The sequence below is a fragment of the Paramisgurnus dabryanus genome, chromosome 20 (assembly GCF_030506205.2).
Source record: "Paramisgurnus dabryanus chromosome 20, PD_genome_1.1, whole genome shotgun sequence".
Classification (NCBI taxonomy): domain Eukaryota; kingdom Metazoa; phylum Chordata; class Actinopteri; order Cypriniformes; family Cobitidae; genus Paramisgurnus; species Paramisgurnus dabryanus.
In genome coordinates, this window is record NC_133356.1 from 25,750,434 (window position 1) to 25,773,333 (window position 22,900).

The window sequence follows — 22,900 nt, forward strand, 5'->3', positions numbered from 1 at the left end:
CTATAAAAAAATTAAATAAGTAAGTAATACTGATTTTAACCCATGGAGGCCGCCATTACTGTCTCAATGGTGTACAGTATATCGGTTCCACTTACAGGGAAACTGAACCATACTGTAGTAACTACAAATTATTTTATCTGTATTATTAATATAATATAATATAATATAATATTTTTCTGCCCAACTAACTTATGTAACATTGACTACCCATTCAAAGGTTTTAGGGTCACTTTCACTTTTTTCCACATACTATAATAGAAAATCATAAAACCATGGAATAACAGAAATGGAATCAAATTCAATATTTAATAGTTATAATAACATCAATTATAATAGTTCAAAAATGTCATTGGTGGCCGGTGACTTCTTTTTTCGAGGGCGCTCGATGCTTGTCACAACATGTATGTAGCCCGCAATGTGTGTGGTTCGTAATTTCAAAATATGTGTTCGGTGCGTCAAGTGAACCTGTGTGCATCACGTGTCTTGTCAAAATAAGTGCCTGCTGCAGACGCATCTAAAGGGTTTATGATAAAAAAGACGCTCGCGTTTGCCAGATACTCACATAATCTCATGCATAATCAGAGGTTACTGTTAAGGGAGTGACTTGCGTGTATTTTGTGAACGTGAGCGTCTCTTTTATCATAAAGGGTTTTGACGGGTGTGCAGCAGGGACTTATTTTGACAAAACATGTGATGGTTTACATGACACAAACACACACATATTTTGAAAACACGAGCAACAACATGACACTCCGAACACATATTTTGAAATTGCGCCCCTTTGATGAGCCGTAAATTTATTTAAGAATTGAATTTGTTAGTTTAGTGCAAGGTTTTAATAGAAAAAGTTATTTAACCTTCTAAGACCCAAGCTTTGTTTTGTCTTTTTTTCAGATTCCTATCAGCTATTTTGGGGTTAAGAAGAACCAATAAATATAATAACCAAATATTTTTCTTTGAACATGAAGCAGTGTTATTCTCCATGTTTGTGTACAACAGGTTCAAGTTACACAGAATTAAGTATGGTGCAAACAACAACAAAAAAGTGATGTTATCCAGGTCTTAGGAGGTTAAGATAAGGTTAAGAAAATATTTACTTACTGTTATAAAATATATTAAAAAATTCTATAAAATTTTATTTATATAGCGCTTTTCACAATTGTTTAATAATGTATATAATTTATACAGTACATTTAGATTTAGTGCTTTTTAATGTTGAAATAGCTCTCAGAAATGTCCCCAAGCCAGTTTAAGACCCCATCCCTAAAATAACCATTTCCATAAAGAATTTTTAACATGCAAAGAACTTTCTGTTTAAAATAAAGAGTTAGTATAGGTTTGGTTTAGTTGCATGTAATTATGCATAATTTACTGTTATTACTATAGCAAGCAAAGTATTACTCTGTTTGTGTGTAATTAAGGACAGATTTACTAAACAGGGCAAATAGCGTGAGAGCGCAATTCCAAAGAAGCGCCGATGGGAGTGGGAATATCTGCGGGTTATTTACTAAAAAAGTGATTTCCATAATGACCAACAAAATCTACTAAGAACAGTTTTTGCAATAAAAGAACAATAATTGCTAAAAATAATTTTAGACATGCTTTTTTCCAGTAATACCACACGTGAAAACATTTAAATACTATCCTAGTTCCAAAAATTTTGTGTCTGAACAGGAAACTCTTATAAATGCATATGCAATAAGGTCAGTCGCAAAAATAACTAGACCTCAACTTTTCAGGGCTAATGATCCACTGCGCGTCTTCAGTAAATAGTTATTTAAAAACAAAATGATGGTTTGCGCTGGCGCAAGATGTTAGTAAATCTGGCCCATGTTGTTATTAATGTTAGTGTGTACACGAGCTCAGTGTAGGACCACAGCACCTCCGATGCTGAGCCTGTGTGGAGGGAGAGCAAGTCTAGGCAAGGGCGTCCTTGCAGTGCCTGATAGCAAATTAGGCATTGAGGGAACATGAAATGGAGCGAGCATGTCAACAAGAGGTCAACCTGCCATGCTACTCGTGAGGCAACAAAGAACCGATGAGAGGAGAGAAAGCAAGAGAAGAGATGGAAAGGGAACACACACCTGCATTCATTAACTTCAAGATCAGATTAAAATGCTGGAGAGCAAAAGCGTATAATCTGTGTCCAAAAACAAATCTGGGACGTATGTCAAATGTTTATTTCATCTGTGAGAAACATCGAATTTAAATTACTGACAAACCTTTCCATTTTCTGGAAAGTTTGTGTCTTTTCTAACTTAGATGTAGCTGCGTTAGTTGTATGGTAAGTTTAAAAGAAAAATGGCATAGCACATCTGGTCTGTAAAATGTCTGATCCAAATAGGCCAATGCTGTGTGTGTGTGTGTTTGAGAGAGAACTGAAAACAAAACAAACCGCATATGGAATAGAGATCAGGTCTGATAAAGATCAGAGACACATTATGTAAGGCTAATGGCAATCACCTCTTTCTGGTACAAAATAAACACAACAGCAAAACAGGCAAGCTCCTGTTCGCAATATTAAAGATACATCTGCCAATAATTCTGTTTCTAAACATGGCTTAAAGGCTACACCCTTTCCTGCAGAGGTCGCACCAAATTCACTTTTTACTTTTTTTCAATAAGTTAATATGTCTTATTCCTTAACTGTATTTGAGTGTGATTTTTGAAAAGTGGATCCCATGCTGTGGATGCCTGGGTTTGGGTCTAAGGATCAAGCGGTGCTTGTGGGTGAAACTCAACTGTCCCAGTTTTTGTGAGGAAGAAGAGGCTGATGGATCCATCTGGATCAGAGAGATACTTTTTACTTAATTAAAAAAAGACACTACAAAATGACACTATATATTTGTATAAATTATTATTTGTATTTATTTTGTTGAATTATTAATTATTTTTTGATAACATTATTTCAAAGGTATTCATATGGATTTATTTATACTACTAGAATGAAATTAGTCTGTTATTCTGGTCTTCATGATGTGTCTCGTGTCATGGCTTTAATTTTTGCCTTTTGAGAGTCTTGTTTTTTTGGTTGCTTTTTTATCAGATTTCATCCTTTGCAGGTTGTTTCGGTTGGTAGCTGGTTTGTCTGTGGTTTTCATATTCATTGGTTGCATGTTCTTGGTCATTGTCTTGTTGTCTTGTTGTGTGTTGTTTTATTGACTGGTTATACAGGTCTTGTCCTTTTGTAGCTGTAGTTTTGATAAGCTTTGTCAGCTTGATTTTTGATTTCTCTGCCTCCATCATCCATGCTTTTGAGATTTCAGTGTTCTAACTCTTCTTAGATGTATTTCAGATCCTTTGCCCTGTCTCCAGATCAGCTCTTCAGGCAGTCTGCAAGACTTTGCTCTGGAGCCTCACTTCACCAAAATTCAGCATGTTTCATTTAGAAACCGTCCAAACACAAACAAAACATAGAGAAACTAATATGCATAAATTGAAGTACATACTCAATCTTTTTTCCTACCACCTTTAAAGATTTTTGCACCCAGACAACCTGTCTAGCTAGAAATAATATATTTAGCAAAACAATATAACTGCCATTTATTGTCCGATTCACGATTTTACATTTACTTTGTTGTGTAAGTGTGTATTAGTAGTACATGTTAACAATATGCAAAAGGTACAAACCCCAAAGTAAACGATGATGCGAGTGATCGTCTCCAAAGTAAATCTCTTTACTTGGACAACAGTTTACTTCCTGGCATTGGTGATGTAGACAAGACCGACATTAACATAATTTGCCCGCTTTGGACTGTTAGAAACCGATCTTTCAAACATGGTAAGGAGTGTCACGTTTTCGGCTGAAGTCAGAGGTATTCAGGCCAATCACAACGTACAGATTAGCTGGCCATACAAATAACAAATATAACATAATTAAACTAAATAAAAATGTAGAAAACTCAGCCTATTATAAAACATGCAAAAAGCATTCAAGACACAATAGCATAAATACAGATTATTTTGATATATATACCATAAAAGAGATTATTACTTCCCTAATATAAACACCCATTAAACAAATAAACTAGTTCAGGAGTTGACCCAGTTCAATACTAAATATTTTTTATTTTAATATAAAAAATACTCTTAAAGGTCACCTAATATGGCAATTTTTCAATATGTAATATTAGTCTCAGGTGTCCCCAGAATGTGCCTGTGAAGTTTCAGGTCCAAATACACTATAGATAATTTATTGAAAAGGCCCATTTTTGGAAGTTTTTGTGTCTCTTTAAATGCAAACGAGCTGCTGCAATTCCCTACCCATCTATACCAAAAACATACACAGTTTTAATAAGACCATAGCCTTACTTCATTGTTCACAATGAACGTGGGGTGATGAATTATGTAAATAAGATTGAAAATAGAAATTATGACCTAACTTTGGACCGTTGTGGGCGGGGCTTGCACAAAGTGACATCAGTTTTCTCAGAAAATGGCTTGTCTGCTTGTCCTCTGAGACTTTTTACGGGGATTTTATAAAAAGGAGTGGGCAGATCATTTTGACACACAGGTGACTTACAATTATGTTTAAAAAAAACATATAAAAGTACATTTCTCATATTAGGTGACCTTTAAAGAGTTTGTGGTGATATGTTAAAATTCCAATTAATTAAACTATAGTAAAATTTTCAATTATAAGTTGTGGAAGAAACATTTCCTGTTGGCCGGCAATCGCCCACCCTCCTCATCGTCCTCCATCATTTCCTATCATCTTACTGCTCTCCCTATAAATATAAGTGACGAAATACCCGTGACCCTTCCACAATGTCACTGTCAGTAAAATAGCTGCTTATCATCATTTAAGAGCTTTTTGAACTCTCCTCCATCCACCCTGTTAACGGTCTTTCATCCTAAACTAGCTCTCTGGCTGTGCCCTTTCCCATCCGAGCCCCTCCTTTTCTTCACCTCCTCCCACTTGTCTGTGCTGCTGTAAGGACACAATGTCCTTTTTGCTTGTTTGGAGAAACTGCAGAAGTAAATAAATTAGAACGGAGGATGCCGTCATGATGGCTGCGTTCAGGTTTTAGTGGAGGAAAATAAACACGATGTCCACATGAAGTTCGCTCTGGCTGAGGCTGCTGCTGTTCTTAATTTGAACGCATTATCACACCAGCAGACCGAGAGAGACTAAATGAGAATTAAAAAGGTTGACCTTATGCAGAGGGCGAGTTTATCAGATGTTGGCTTATAATAGACCGTAAGAGAAATGTTCCTGTCAAACAGGTGCTTTCCCTTCTGTGTCAGGGAGCACTTATTTAGGGTTCTGAGCCAAACACAAAAGAGAGCTAAAGTCTGTGCGTGTGTGTTTGTATATGCATGTCATCAGCGACAAGGTTCTGCTAATCCAGTAGCAGTGTGTGTGTAGAATAGATCAAGAACATGATAAAGATCTCATGAAAATGGGGATTGATGTGTACAGCTTTCTGACAGTTAGCAAACTTACTGTCAGAATAAGAATTTGAAATATGACATCAAGGAGCTTGACTTTTTCCATCTAAAAGTGAGTTGTGTAATTTAAGAAGAATCTCTTGACATAAATGCAATATAATACATAACTACCTTACATGATGAACTGTATAGTTTTTATTACCTTATAAAAAGACGTTGTTATCTACATATACACCGCGGGTCTCCTTACATTGAAGTTGCCATCATGTTTCTACAGTAGCCCTAAACGGACTTGTTTGTCCTGTGGATGCTACTGTACCTATGCGTTTCGAAAGGGAGGGGTGAGCTGTGGACTGAGCCGTTGGTTGCAATTCACAATCTCACCACTATGCCGCTAAAAATCGACATACTGCACCTTTAAAACAGCCTTACATTACTGTTAAATAACTTTTTGTAACAGTTTAGTATGGGGGACATAAATTCACTATTAACTACATATTGCATCAATAAACTCCTAATATACTGCTTATTAAAGGGACACTTCACCGATTTGCATTAAGCTCAGTCATGTTTCTAAATGGTTGTGCATCATACACTCATTTTCCCCTGAGACGGGAGAAATACAGATTTCAGTGTTGCACTTCCTTCTTTCAATTATGTAAAAATCATCATTTTGCATCAATAGTCCCTTTCACACATACAGTCTTTACTGGTAATTTACTGGTAAATTGCAGTTAACATGTCATGTGTGAACAGAACCTTTCCGGTAAATCAGTGCTCCCAATTTACCAGTAAGACAGGTTGTAAGATTAACGGTAATTTGCCGGTAAGCGCTGTGTGTGAACGAAAAATATAGCATTACCGGCATTTAGATGACGTCAGACCGCGCTGACAGATCGGGCGGGCCAATCAGAAAGTTTTTTATACAGGTGACGCGGTATCCCCCAGACTGTTTACAGACGTTTCCACACACATGTTGCTTAAAAGTCGAGCACACCTGAAGTTAACATCCACATTTCTTCACCAAAGTGGTTTAAAACAGCTTACCATCTAATTGCCGAATTGCCGACGTCCTTAGCACACCATCTGTGAAGCCTAATGTGCAAACGCGCAGGTTCCGTTTGACGCCGCCTAACGCAATGTTGTTTGGTCACGAGCAACTTCGCGACCGCTTGCCACAGATGTGAAAACAACAAAATACGGACCGTGGATATTAAGTCATAACCCGCCGTTTACAAATACGACACGGACGGAGCTCGCCGGCCGCGCGCCACAGGTAACTTCCGCTTTCTCTCCGAGTTTACCGGTATTTTGATACTGATGTGTGAATGATGTCTTACTGGTAAAAAGACGAAACGTCACTGCATGTGTGAACAGCACATTTTTGTATTTACTGGTAAATTCATTCTGGTAAATTCATGGTAATTTACCAGAATTACTGTGTGAAAGAGGCTATTGAAAGAAGGAACTGCTGTATCTTTGTCAAGGGTGTTCAAAGATGTGTTTCGGCATACGAGCACAAGAGCTGAGCCAGCGTGTCTGTGGAGATATTGTGCGGTGAACGCGTTTGTGTGCAGGATGCAGGGATAAATGGACGTCTGACTAAAGTAAGTGTTTCTATTTTCTTTCTTATAATAACGTGGCATTTTTGTACACAATAACATATCTGAGCGGTGTTTTATATGTCTATATTGTGAAAGCAATGAGGCTGATATAACACAGATGTAATTACAGTAAACAAGAGTCAAAAAGAAAATTGGTAAAACTAAATAAACATTTAATATGCATACCCTTTTTTAAGTAGTTGAAAAGACATTTGTGCTGCGGATCTGAAACCGCACGTTACTGTTTGAATAAGACTTTGCTACACACCAGACCAGAGTGTTATTGTGTGTAACACAATGTAAAATCATGTTTAAAAGTAAGTCATGATTGGTGTCTGTCAGAGTGTTTTCACATATGTTGGTGCGCACCGTGGTGCGGCCTCGGAGCGCACCAAAATACATTGTATCATTTTTCAGTTAGTGCGGTCCGTGTTCACATTTTTTTTTTTTTTTGCTGTACTCGAAATGCCGCATGGTACACCATGTGGCAACGGTCAGCGCTGTCATTGGTCTCTGACAGCTCTTACCGTCTCATCATGACCACCCCCACGTTTCCACGACAACCAGCCTGACGGGGAGAGCACAGCTATCAAGATGTGGAGATAAACAATGCACGTCTTTGCCAAGTTTCTTTGCTTTAACGCGAAATTGCATAGCTGTTCTATTAAAAGCCTTTCTCACGGAGCCGTTTGCTAAAAAGCCCGTAATGTCACTATTTGTGTGTGGAGGACAGCTATGCATTTATAAAATCATCAGCTCAAATGTAAAGGAGACAGCGAATCTCTGCAAAGGACCAGGATTGGCTTGTTTGTTGTTAACCCACAATGTAACACCCGGCTCACGTCACGACGGAAGCACAGTGTCTCAAACACGTGGAGAACTTCCTGTATTTGGTTCGGCCCGAGGTCCAGCAGTGTTCACACCACAGGTGGGTCGCCCCAGAGTTCGGCGACAGCCGCTCCAAGACGACCTGTTTAGAGCGGTCTCGGAGCGGCCGTTTATGTGTTCACACTGACCCAAACGAACCGTACTCGGAGCGTCACGTCATTTGGGCCGACCTAAACAGTGTATGTGTGAAAACACCCTCAGACACAGTGGCGGCTATTTTCTTCATTTTACTAACGTGGCATTTATGTACACAATAGCATATCTGAGCAGTGTTCCGATTAATGGGAGTGGCTTGCAGAGCTGTGCATTGTGGTGCATTGTGGGAGTTGTAGTTTTTCATACAAATGTGCCATAAAGTCACGTTCTGTCTTTTCTCTGTCAAATAGGCACAAAATTCTAAATTTATGTTACATTTCGACTACAAATATGACCCACTTTCAATAAAGATGAATGTTTCTATCGATAAAATGGCCCTTTAAGTACTGCATGTGCATTTAATAATAAGCTGGTTTTGCAATTATGTTACGTTATACAGTCAGTGCTTGACATTAATACCCACCAACTCGCCAAATGCAGGTAGATTTCTGCTGTGGCGGGTAAGACAGCCACTAGCCACTTTGGCATGTTGAACAGATTTTTTTGTTGTTTCTTAAAAGTTATTAGAAATGATAAACAATGCGTAATGCGACACTGGGAAATTCCAACTCCGAATATACATTAACTGGTATATTCGGAGTTGGAATTTCCCAGTGTCGCATTACGCATTGTTTATCATTTCTAATAACTTTTAAGAAACATCAAAAAAATCTGTTCAACATGCCAAAGTGGCTAGTGTGTTGTCATCATTTGGGTGGTCAATCTGCTTTTAAAAGTCAATCTGCATCTAATCTAGCTAAATCAAGTAAAATTACTCATTTTAGGATGCCAAAGTCACGTTTAATAATATAAAATGTATTTTACCAACAACAAAATTGTGGCCATTAAAAATTCTGATCGGCTAGTAACTTTGCAAAAACAATATATATATCTCAGATGGCTTGTGGGCGAGTAAATCACGGGGTAATTTAAATTTTTCACTGAACTATCCCTTTAATATAACAATCCTACAAACAATTATTTTAGCATCAATTATTTTAACAATAATTTTTACAGGTGGTATTGCTAATGTACATTTTAAAATGCAAAAATACCATGCATTCACTAACTGCTTTCACACACACACAGTATTAGTAAATTGCAGTCAAGATCAAGACCATTTTTAAAAATACTCTTAAATGGGTCCTCCAATTACCAGTAAGAGAAGTTGTAAGATTACCAGTAATTTTCTATGTGTGAACAGAGAATAGGATTTCCGCTATGAGCACGGACGTCATCAGAATGTGCTGACAGCTTCGGGTCAATCATAATATTTTGACCCGGATGATGCGTTTACCTCACGCGCCGTTTACAGGAATTTCTGCTTGAAGTCAAACACACATAAAGTTCTAAAAAAGTTGTTTAAACAGTTTACTATCTTTTTACCAATCTGCCCACATCCTTTGCACTCTGTGAAGCCTTATGTTATAAAATTACTGTTTGAAGATGCTGATCGCAACTCTTTTCCCTACAGTTTGGTTTGAAATCATCTAATACAACATTGTTTGGTTAAGAAAAACTGCACAACTCTCAACGTTTGCCACAGAAAAAAAACAAAAATACGGACTGCGGATATAAAGTCATAACAGACCATTGTTTACAGCAAAACAGCGTCCTCGCCGCACAGTTCAGAGGAAACTTCGGTCTCTAACAGAGTTTACTGGTATTGCTTGACCTTTCGGCATGATTAAGTAAAACATTAAGTCCCGGACGCTCATTCCAAAGGTAGTGCAAGACAAAAATTGTGGTTCAAAAGTACTTTTTTTGTCGAAAATGATGATCATTTTTCTAAATAAGACCCTTATGAGTTGGGATCAGTTAGAGCCAATTGAAAAGCAATTTAGACAGTTGGGGTCCATTAAAGTCCAGTATACGGAAAAAAATCTGGGAATGTTTTCCTTAAAAAACTTAATTTCTATTCAACTAAAGAAAGAAAGACATAAACATCTTGGATGACATGGGGGTCAGTAAGTTAGGGGTAGTCGTAGACTAGTGGTTAAAGTTGGAATTGTGAACCATGAATTGGAGGTCTGAATCTCACGGGTGGCAGGTAGTGACTGAGCTGCCCTTGAGCGGGGCACCTTAACCCTAATTGCTCCTGAGGTGCTGCAAGAAAAGCTGCCCACTGCTCCAGCTGTGTGGGTGTTCATGACTTACACGGTGTGTTTATGGGTTAAATACAGAGGTCACATTTTGAGATGCATGGCATACTTGACAAGCATGTCAAACTTTCACTTTATCAGGAAATTTTGTTATGAAAGTGAAGTAACCCTTTAATTAGAGACATTTTTATGCCATTTCCAGGTTTAAAGTTTTTTGGAAACCATAAACAAAGATTTCAGGAGGCAAAGCCTAATTCTTAATCAGTCCCGGGCATTTATTTTATATACACTAATAAAGTGCACACTAATATATAGGGCTGAGCGGGGCACAAACTAACGTGGGGTTAAGTGTAACGCAGCTACTTTACTGTTTATACAAGGCCAAGCAATCTGTGTTTTTGTTTTTTTTTTCTCTTACTGTCAGAAAATGATCTCCTGTAAATTTGTGAAAAGTTTAATGTGTTTTGGTTAAGATATTGAACAAAAAGTGTTTTGGAGGCATAAAAGTAAATTTCTTCATCTTGTGTTTTTTTTTCGATTTCTGAGTTGGGTATATATATTATTTTAATCACTGTAAAACATTACACCATTTCGAAACATGTCAGCAACTCCTAGTAACTTATAGCTGGGATTGAAAGCATTTTTACACAGCGGGGTAAGTAACAGTTCATTAACAGATAATGAACAATGTAAATACTATTCACCAATATCATAACTATAAATCCAATATCAGGGACAATAACTGGCAATTATTTTGTCTTTCAAAAAAATATATTTATATGCATTGATGCTTAATACAAGGATGGTTAGATGAAGGATCATGGATGAATGAATGTGTGGATATCTATCTATTATAGGCAGATATATAAACAATACCCACCTAATATATAGACAGAATTTTATTGAATTATTTGTGTTTAAACTACATTTTCTAGCAGGTGTTACAAGAAACCCTCTGTTTGTAACAAATGGGGTAAGTTGTAACGTTTGCACTATTGTCGCTTTCGGTGTAATTGTACGATAACGGTAGGTCCCATAAACAAACTTTAAGTGTTCATTTGTAGCAGAGATGTGTGTTGATTGTGTGAAAAAATTATTGATATAACTTAAAATATTTTTTTGATGATAGAGCCAAAAAGTGTTAGGTTGTGCCCTGCTCTCCCATACTAATAAAGTAAAAGTAATACTTATAAACTAATAGTAAAAATACAAATAAAGATGTACAGTTGAGAGTATCTACAGTACTGTAAGACTGTAATATTGTCATTTCCAGCATTTTAGTAGATTCAATATGGTTTAGCAGTTTGTTTGATTGTTTGTGAATCACTTTAAACAACAAACAAAAATACTAAATGAAAAAATACTGCTGCTTTTCTGGTGATAAGTTTGATCTGACCTTTTTTGTTTTTGTGGTTATATTATTTTCCTCTCTACAGACAAAGAGCTCCAAAACTGGACAAATGATGTAGCTTGAAATCATCGCATAAAGAACTCAAATATAATATCACAGCTCCACCTTGTGGCAGTCAACAACATCTCTGTTTTAAAATAAGCAGAGAGTTTTGCCTTCCCACTGTAAAAAAAAACTCCAAAATGTTCTTTCAACAAAGATAATTAAGTAACTTGAAAAAAGATTTTTTTTGTTGAAGGGGTTCAATTCATTATTTTGTGTTTACTGAATGAAAAAAGCATAAACATTCAGCAAACAAATATTATTTTGTTGACTGCACTTAGATATATACGTATATTGCTTATTATCATTAATGTTTGTCCTAAAACAAAAGAGGTCAGCCTCTATGGTCTTACCTTGGTCTGAAAGCAGCAGAAGAGTTGGGTCAGGTAAGGGTGTTTTCTGGCCAGAGCTAGGATGCGTTTCTCCGTCATTGTGCAGTCCACATCATCATCCTGCAGAATGACGTCTTTCTTCAACACCTTCACTGCGAAAACCTCATCTGTACCTCTTAACTCAGCCAACATCACCTGCACGACAAATAGAGACAAACTCTATTCAGACTTTACCAATTGTATTTGTGTACATATAAAAGAGAGTCTGGATTTCATAGTGCTATACCTTGCCGAAGCTTCCTTTCCCGAGCACTTTGATGAAGGAGAAATCATTCAGACTCATCCGTTTGACCTCGGCCGTCCTCAGTTCTCCGTTCTCTCTCTTCTCCTCTGATTCATTCGAGATTTCCTCATTCAGTGAGGAGCACAGGTCCGTCTTCAGCTCTTCACCTCGATGGTCAAATGACAGCGTCTTCCTGATGTTCTCCAGATCCTTTAAGTCTAAGGAGAGAGAAAAAAATTGATGCTATGTAGTTTACTTTTCAGCAAATAATCAAGTTGTGTTTGTCCATTTTATACCATGCACTTCATATTTTGATGGTTTAATCTTATACAAATATGCCCTCCAGACATCACTTTCACTGCCCCTACCTTGATCACACGGTGAGTTGGGTGCCGATTTGGATCGATCTTCTTCTATCTGTGGGGTTATGGGTAAGGGATTTGGTTCTGGACCCTGAGAGATCTGCAGAAAAAAAAACAAGAAAACAAAACCGTATGTCATCTTTCATCAAATCCTATTTATTGCTTCAAAAAACCATTCTGTAATCAGGAATCAGTGTATGTCCATGAAATACAGCTGAAGGGAAGAAAAAGTTTGTGACCTTTAACTCCTACACGCTCACTTCTCAAGAACAGACAATAATTCCTGCTGTGTCCGTGGTATATTATAACAGATGATTCATCCACTCACCCTTTTTCTCCTCTGTACGCTGCCGGAGAGTTTATCCGGAGTGACTCCAAGGTCAGACAGCACCTTAGCGATGCCCCTGGCGTCTACTCCACAGTTAGGAGCTACATTGCTTTGGCAACGTTTGTGAACATTCATCTTACAAACTGAGAAAGGAGGGAGAGAGGACATTTTCAACAGTGGCACTGATAGGTACCGATAGCCTACATTTCCCAGAATGCACCGCTCACCTTTACATTGAAGCCCTTGCCGCAGCAGACCCCACAGCAATGAACCGCAGTGATCACAGAATGTCAGGACTTTGTAGTTGTGAATACTGAACTTATGAGGCATGTTGACGCTGAAGCGCTGTGAGCCCACCTGCAGGGGGAGATAGAGGATTACAAAGATGCTTTAGTGCTTGAGATCACAAGGTGGAAAGTTGCAACATCCAGCACTTTGCGGTACTAAAAACACACAAACCTAGGTGTGGTACATTATGATTGTAATCTTACCGTTTTAGGAATACATACTGCAAGACAAAAAATTGACAAAATGCATGCACCCCTGCTGTCACTGTTGCAGTACCCTTTAAAAAGTTCTTAATATGTAGCATTAGGTACAGATATGTATACATTTGGCACCAAGCTTTGCCACCTGTACGAACCGTAAGAGTTTTCAAGTTACTTTTTCAAAATACTTAAGAAAAATGGGTTAATGACATGACGTTAATTATTTTGTGTCCGTATGGTTCAATTGAATGTAAAAGGGTTAAAATGTCAAAATAAATTTGCAGATTACTTGCAGACATTCTCTTTTTTTAAGACCAAGTCTAAAATTTCTGGTTTTATTTCATTTTGAAAGAATATTTGGGTGTAATAAAGAATATGTGGTGTAACCGGTCTGTGTCAATTGGTGTAACAAGTATTTTTTTAAATGAAAATATAAATATATTTATAAAAAGTGGAATAATCATCTAGTTAAGTGTAATATGATTTTTTTACATACATTTTTACATCATTTGTCAAAGATTATTTAGAAAACAGGGCTGTTTTCAGCAGGACAAATATTACAAAAACACATTAAAATTTAACTTTAGAAATAACTAATAAAATGATATTTACATTTTTCTAAGATTACATTTACATTCCATCAAGGTGGATAAAATATTTAATATTTATCATTCTTTGACGCAATTGGCGGTTACAACATTTGACATTTCCATTCCTTTTTATTGCATAAAATTAACATAAATACACTACACTGTAAAAAATGTCCGTAGAAATTACAGTATTATTGGGTATTACTGGCAACTAGCTGCCAGTAAATTACTGTAGATTTTATATTTATGTTATTTACTGGCAACAGTTTGTTCAAGGTTAAATGAACATGAAACATTTTCAGTCTTTTTCTTTTACAGTAAGTTACTGGCAACCAGCTGCATAATTACAGCTATTTTTTTACAGTGTATGTGCATTGAAATAAACCTGATGCCAATGGCGGCTCACGACTGCTCATCTGAGGGGCGCAAGTTCAAAATATCTGTTCAAAATGTCATGTGTGTCGTCTGCGTTTTCAAAATATGTGTTTGTTGAGTCATGTGAACCATGTGCATCACGAGTTTTGTCAAAACAAGTGCCTGCTACACACGCCTCAAGACCGTTTATGATAAAAGAGATGCTCACATGACGGGCTACATACATGTTGTTGCGAACTTCGCATTGAGCGCCCTTGAAAAAAGAAGTCACCGGCCGCCACTGCCTGATCCATGTTTTAAAAACAAGTTTTATTTACAGATTTTTGAATTTCTCATCTTTTTAAACCGTTTTTGTCACTGACCCAAATGCAAAACCAAAATGATTGTGAATATGATTTAATAGCCCAGATAATTTGCAAAGAATATTAAAAATATCTTTCAAAAAGTAACAGAAATCTGTGCAGACTTTAAAACTTTGTTGAGATCTCTTGTGAAACTCTAAAGAGACATAAGGGCACATAAAAAAGTTTTTATCTTAACCTAAATTCTAGCTTTGAGAAACAATTGAGATCTTAAAGAGATCTGAGATATGCCTTTCTCTCACCTCTTCTGTGGTGTCATCCTGTTTTTTTAGGCCTGCACATTTAGTGATGATCAGCTCATGACAACGTTTATGAACCACACAGGTGCACACTAAAGATGACACAAACAGATCAGACAATGACATCAGCAGTCACATCTAAGACTCTCATTAATATTGTATGCCTACACAGCAAAATCACCATTGTTAAACGCACACTGCTGGTGCATATATGGGTACCAGTAGGTCTGGTGTATACAGATAACAGTGTTTGGCCTACAAGGCAGATATGTAACTCAGTCTGTGTTAACTCAGCTAAAGTCTTTTTTGTGATTTTCTGTTTTCTACATACAATCATCCTACATAATATACAGTACATTCTGTGAAAATAAAACCTTGATATCTTTAATATTGACTTAGTAAGATCATGTCAAAGTCTGAACTCATAATCTCATCATTCTATGAGACTCAAACCTGGATTTTAAGAGGATGGCTTATATCCATATTAGCACTTTTCTTTATTAAGCTTATCAATACTTAAAGGTACTGTTTTGATGGTCATGTGGTGTTATGAGACATTTAAATGTTGTCTACCTACCTTGGCACTGATAACCCTGCTTTCCTAATACGCCCCTGCAATGAGAGAGAAAGAGGATCCATCCTCAGTTATGAATCCTGTTATAAAGCGGGGCGGCAGTAGCCATACTCTGACATTCAGACAAAACACCAAAATTAAACAGTTCATGATGATGCTCAAAGATCATTTAAAACAGATCTGAATATTGGTAAATTCATTTTTGTATGCAATATACTGTTTATTCGATCAGTGGTTCCCAATTCCAGTCCTCGGCCCCCCCTCCCAGAATGTTTTAGATGTCTCCTTATATGAAACATCTGATTTCACTCATCAGGCTCCTTAATTAACACACTTACAAGCTGATAAACTGAATCGAGTGTTTTATGTATAGAGACATCTAAAATGTTCTGGGAGGGGGGCGCCAAGGACTGGAATTGAGAACCAATGTATTAGATTGTATTTTAATGGTTTGTTGGTGTGCCAACCAAAATCGGCTTACCAGCTACTGTAGCCCACTGTCAGACAAAAATGTTCCCTGGCTGTCAATGGGACAGTACCCTTTAAAAAGGTCCTAAAAAGTACTATTTATGTATATGAAGATATGTATACATTTGGTACCAATATGTACTGTCTATTATGAACTTTTTGAAAGAGTACCGCGCCAGTGACAGCTAGGGAACATTTTTGCCCACTTTTTCTGACGATGCAAGTGAATCTATAAGTTAGAAATATCTTATCGATCAAATCGGTCAATATTTTCTACTGTGAAACACAGTTTTGTGCTACAGAGACAGTGTATTATTACTGTATTATGTATTTTTACTAGGGCTATCAAAAGATTATTGTGATTTTTCGCATACAACATTTTTTTTGTGTATTGTGTGTAATTATTATGTATATATAAATACACACACTATTTAAGAAAAAAATTATTTGTGTACATTATATATTTATTGATATATAATTTAAAATTTATAAAAAAAAATATATATATATATATACATGTAAATGTTTCTTAAATGCATACATGCATGTGTGTGTATTTATATATAAAAAATAATTACACACATTACACACAGTATATTATGCCATAACAAACTTTTATTTTGTATGCGATTAATTGTGATAAATCTTTTGAAAGCCCTAGTTTTAACCCTCAGCACTGCATAATGTACCTACATTTACAAAATATATCCTCACATTTCCACTGTTACACTGTTAAGAAAAATACATGAAATGTACTGGTAGTTTTCTGCCAAGACATTATCCATAATCTTTTTTGGACATTTCTATTAACCTGAAACCACAATGCAATGCAAAATTCAAAATACAATATAGGTTAAACAGCTATGAAAAACAATATCTTTCTGTTAATACAAGACAATGCGCCCCAGGTATTTTTTATGTTTGTTTGTTTGTTTCTTTGTAGCAGGAATTCTGTATGTTGCACTTCCCAGTAAAATCCTTTGCCAACTGTTGAGCACCTCCATTATATTTGTTTCCCAAGGTCAATACTTGCATTACTGTATGTGCATGCCGAGCATTTTAAAACACTCTGCACACAGTCAGGTTAGTAGCAATAGTAGTAATTTAATTATTTGAATTAAGGATGCATAACGAGTAATCGTGATAAATCTATAGCAGAATAAAAGTTTTCGTTTACATCATTTGTGTGAACTGTGTATAATAACTTTGTATAGATAAATGCACACACATGCATGTATATATTTAAGAAATGTTTACATGTGTATATACATTTGTATATTTATGTAAAATGTATATTATATATAAATACTTAATATATAAATATATATTTTTTCTTAAAAATATACATGCATGTGTGCATATTTACATAAACAAAATTATTATACACAGTTTACACACATATATGATGTAAACAAAAACTTTTATTCTGCTATAAATTAATGGTGATTAATCATTATGCATCCCTAATTTGAATAAATTTTTGCGTATGTGACTTTCATGATGTACCAGTATGTGTTCATAAAGGCATCCCCTTAAACATCAGGCCCGAAGCTCATCTGCTAAAACATTTATATACTCATATTCTTCAAGATCTCCAGAGAGGCGAGACACAGCGTGTCTAAGCAGAGCTGTTTTGTCACCACATGGAGAACGGGGCAGAAATACTCAATAAACTTGTATCGTAGCGTCGAAGCTCTGAGCTTCAGGGCTTTTTCTGTCGTAGCTATGGCAACTCGACCCAGTGACGGTAAACCACCCATGAATGGACTTGAGAGCAGGGACTAAAAGATTTACCAACAGATGCAGCTGTACAAACAATGCGTTACAAAGCTGCAGTCTAAGACGGCAGGCGTCGACAGCGGCGGGACTTACCAGATAAAGTCACGGCAGTGTGAGCAGTAGGTGGGCTGTCTCAGGTATGTGGCCATGAACTTGTGTCCGTTGACCTGATGCACCCTTCTCCGGACAGCTCCCTGCCTCTTCCTGGGACGCATGCGCTCACGAAACACGCGTTCCTCATTCTCACAGCTTCTTACTGCGGGACACACAAGCAAACAAATATACACATCATGAATGATGCTATAACATCACAATATTGCAAGCGAAATATTGTGCAAACATTTATCTACACAAACTTAATGTATGGAAATGCATCCCTCATACAGTCCATTTCAGTTTATGTGTTCCGCGTAGTAATATAAACAATAAGGCAATGTTAAAAGTGACAAAACTCCATGAAGAATTGGGTTGAACTTTCCCTTTAAATGCATGTGTTTATCTGTTTGTGTGATATGAGAGGCCATGCAGAGGCAGCGATCGATAGAGCCATGGGCACGACTGTGACACAGGCACAATATTGGAGAGCTGTCAGACCCTCTCACTAGGCCAGCAAACAAGGCCACAGGGGAGGAGCTCCACTCTTTCACTTTTATTCTGCGTGGAGAATAGAGAACTGTGATCACTCATGAGTTTTCCCTTATGTCAATGTAGCAGTCTGCTGAGAGAGAGAGAGACAAGAAAGAGAGAGAGAGTGCAGCAAACTTGGAGAATCAAAACGGCACGGCGCGTTGTGCCAAGATAGCGAGCCAACAGTCATCTCCTGTTATTAATAAAGCCACTGTATATGTCTTTGAAATGTTCCTGCTTTTTTGCCAACACGCACAACAAAAAACTTCTAGACTAATGTTAACTGTAGATACATCCGGTGGGATTGAAGATCTGAAGTGGCAAAGCACACTTGGCAGAGCACATATGCTGTTGGCCTGAGATTGGGTTGATCTGTGAAAATAAGACTTTTAACTTTTATTAAGTGGCAGTACTTGCCACCTGTAAATGATTTTGTTTCATTTTTGAGGGTATATTTCAGTCCTTGATTCTGATTGGTCAATAGCTGTGTTTTATTAACGATTAAATAAATGTACGACCCCTGCATCATGTAATGATTTTGTGTATTACTGTGCAGTGTGTGAAACATTCTGTTGCTGTTCACAGTTGATCAGGGATTATTTTTCCAGTGGAAAGAAAATTTTTTGTAATTTTAGTTCATGAAAGTTGTGTTTTTTATTTCCTATATTTAACCAGAAAAATCCCATTGAGACTTCACTGTATCTTCTTCTTCCAGAGAGACCTGGTCAAGACAGCAGCACACAAAGTTTCAAACTAAACATTACTACATTTTTTGCTTTAATATTTGGGTAACACTTTAGCCTGGGTTTGCCCATGCTGCCTTGCGCGCAAATGTATTCACGCTGCAAGTCTAGTATGGAAACTATGGACCTTTTTTGCCCCTGAAATAGGGAACCAATCACAGAGTGGGTAGGGGGCAGCAAGACGATGACGACGTCGATGCGACACATCGAAGTATGAAGCAGAGGATCTTAATAAGGTATTACAATCATTTTATGCATATGTGCAAAGTTTCGCGGAAGGATAAAAATGTTAATTTAAAACAAATATGCCAATAAAATGTTTCAAATTCATATTCATGTCCAGTTTTGTTTCTTATGTGACAAGTAGCCGTGTAATAAGCGGGACAATGTAGAGGCAGCCGGTAGTTATCGCGAAATAAGCCCCTTCAGTGTGATACAAGACCCTCCGCTTCGCGCTGTCGGGGCTTATTTCCCGATAACTACCGGCTGCCTCTACATTATCCCTTACATAAGCTCCTTCTGTGTAATACAAGACTGATCACACTCTCTGACTTATTTGTGATTTACTTTACAACCTGCTGTCTATACATTATCCCTTACTTAACAATTACAATTTTTCATTTCAATAATATATTAGTAAACGCTGAAGATAAAATGAACTTACTAAGATTAATAAATGCTGTAGAACAGAGCTTCATAAACTTCAAAGTGGTAACTTAAGGACCCCCAAAAACACAGCAAAAGCTCCACCCCCCCCCAACTCATTTGTATATTACATATATTTTGCAGATTGCCTTTTTACACAAAATTGTCAACATTTATTAACCAGTTTTAAAGAATATCATGTTAATTATGAAACTATGAGAAATATTTGACAAATTATGAGAAATAATTGTAATGTTTACACCATCTTTTACCAGAATATATTTACAAATATATTTAAATCCATAACACTACATACTTTCTGCATACTATTTAAAATGATAATGCAAAATGTGTAACAGAAGCTACATAGTTCACAAATCTATTGCAATGAATTACATAACTATGTTTAAAAAAATGGTGAGGTGTATCTCACCTGACTATAATGGGGGAAAAAATCATATGCTTTATGTTCATGTAATAGAAGGGGGGGGATCACATTTCAGAACAATTAGAATAGTTTAATTATTTTAATTATTTGATTTAGCCTAGCCAAGGCTCCCTGCAGTACCACTGTGGGTGCCGCGGCCCACAGTTTGGGAAGCACTGCTGTAGAAGTATTGTTCATTGTTAGTTGTTAGCCAATTTCATTAACTAATGTTACCAAATACAACCTAATTGTAAAGTGTTACCAATATTTTGATTGTGTGGTCTAAAACAATAAGGTATTTAAGGCTAGTGCTGTATCGTGAATATTGTAAGTCACACCTAAAGGGGTTGCAGGCACTTTGCTTTGCATCGTTCCTAACAACAACCCCCCTACAGATGTGACTTATTCACGAACGATACAGCAAAGCCACTCATTCCTTATTGCTTACATAAAAACAGTCCATTTACAGCAAACATTTACATAATTAATTAAGCCTTAAATGCATAAATGTTTCACCAATCATTATAACATTGTTATTTCCTCTGACATTCTAATAAATAGGAGATACATGGAGGTCTAACTTGAAAAAACAACAACAAATGATCTGTAGATCTCTAACACCATACCAGCTTCTATATATTCACATCCACAGTATTTTTAGCAATATCCATAGTATTTAGTAAATACATTGGACTTTGGCAGGAAAACCAGAGTACCCAGTGTATACCATAGAGGTGTATACACACACTGTCACATGAAGAACATGCAAACTCCACACAGAAAGACATTCAAATGTTGAGTAGCCTTTCAAAATGTATCTTCAGGTTTATAACTGTTATCAGACAGGAATTTTAGATGACCTCTCTATCTATGTGCCCTTGTATGACAACAGTCAGATAAAGGTCAATGGTCACTTTCAAGCATAATCACACAAAAACTTCGGTTCAGCAGACATACTATTCTTTCACAATTCTGTATCTACTCCAGCTAGTCCATTTGGTTTACAATTGGATGTAGTCCTATTTACATTATCGAACCGTGACTGTATACAGTTCAGATACTTTCAGACACGCTACAGGAAAAAAGTTTAAACACTACATGCACACATCCAGCATTGCATAGATGAATGAGTCACGACATCAAAACATCCGTTTTGAAGAGTGTAATTAATGCACTTTGATATTTATAAAACCCTCAGTAGTGAGTTTGACACTAAATCATGAGGATTAAATGTATCTGACTGGTCCTGTTCTAATCACCATCTAAGGACAACAGAGCCTTGGTATCTGTCTAGTCTCTCACAGCAGACTGAGGTGAGACTGTCTCATCTGTATCACCCTCATCCTCCTCTCAACAGCCCTGAGAGAGAGAGAGAGAACGAGAGAGAGAGAGAGGATATAAAACAGATGCACATACTGTACTATCTCAGCAGGATCAGGCTGCTCATTTATCAGCGCTCTTCAATTAACACACTTACTAAGGGTGAGTAAAACCAACCTCACATTCACTCGCTCGGTCAAAGTTTAAAATAAATCAAGAAAGTGTACTCGGATATTAAACGGAGCAGGACCTGCTAGTTTTAAAATAACCAGACACTACTGTATGTTTACCACAAAGTCCTGTCACATACACAGGTTTTCGACATGCAATGAGAGACCTCATCCCATAGCCTTGCACAGCAGCCATCGCCTAGCAACAAGCAACAGATGCTTAGCAACAGGTGTAGCCATGCCCCTGAGGGTGTGGTGCCCTCTGCATGTCAAATAAATTTAAGGCTCATTAATGATATTGTCCATCACATTACTGTCCCTCAGCTGCCACATAATCTCCATCTCTATCATTTTCTAATACACAAGTAGGCATGGGCCGGTATAAGATTCTGGCGGTATGATAACCTTTAGCAAAAATACCACGGTTTCACGGTGTTACGGTTTTGCCATTGCAACACTAAAATGTGTTATTTTTTAAATGCCAGGTAAAAATAAAGCCTTTAAATTATAATATGCTTTCAAAAAATATATAATATTTTTGTAATGTATATTAAATGTAAACATCAAATCAATCACATGACTTCATGATTTAATGAATTTTGTATAAACACAGCTCATACCTTGGAGACGGTATCACAGAATATTTCAGTGGTTTTGAAACCTTGACTGTTTAAAACCTCGGTATACCTTGAAGACGGTAATCGGCCCATGCCTATACACAAGTCTTCTTTTTGTACAGAGAGGAGTTCAGTAAGAATGGACAACACCTTGTGTTCAACAAACGTCCCAAAACATAAAACAGCACGCCAAGACCATCTAAAAGTAGTGTACATTCAGTAATACGAGCAGCAAGCTCCTTTCTAATTCTTTAGAAAGGAGGAATGCATTTAACCCTTAAAATGACGTTTACAAAAAAGTTGCCAGCCAGTGTCAGCATTTTTTATGATTTTATTAAGTTTAATATCATAAGAAGTTAACATTTTCTTCTTTAAATATATAAACATACAATATATCAAATAAAAGAACAGACTCTTTGCTTTAAAAAAAAGGTTTCATCCTATCTTCATTTATTCTATTTTTATTCCCCCTCAAATATGGGTAGGTTTCTTCAAAAGTACCAAATTTTGAGCAAAAAGCTGAGATACTTTTGTTAGAGATTCAGAGAAATGCACATACACAGAGTTTTTACTTTTTTGGATCAGTGGATGCTTCAGT

The 22,900-nt window shown here is 36.8% G+C and overlaps 1 protein-coding gene across 1 annotated transcript in view; it reads right to left on the reverse strand.

The window, feature by feature from the left end:
* prkceb (protein kinase C, epsilon b) overlaps window positions 1-22,900 on the reverse strand; it is a 105,486-nt gene that overhangs the window by 36,346 nt on the left and 46,240 nt on the right. Inside the window, exons 3-10 of the mRNA XM_065297320.2 lie at window positions 17,847-18,009; window positions 15,510-15,544; window positions 14,936-15,024; window positions 13,106-13,235; window positions 12,879-13,021; window positions 12,557-12,650; window positions 12,192-12,406; window positions 11,927-12,100 (exon numbers count right to left, since the gene is read on the reverse strand). Of these exons, the coding sequence (XP_065153392.1) occupies window positions 11,927-12,100; window positions 12,192-12,406; window positions 12,557-12,650; window positions 12,879-13,021; window positions 13,106-13,235; window positions 14,936-15,024; window positions 15,510-15,544; window positions 17,847-18,009 (1,043 nt within the window). The remainder of the gene's footprint in view (window positions 1-11,926; window positions 12,101-12,191; window positions 12,407-12,556; window positions 12,651-12,878; window positions 13,022-13,105; window positions 13,236-14,935; window positions 15,025-15,509; window positions 15,545-17,846; window positions 18,010-22,900) is intronic.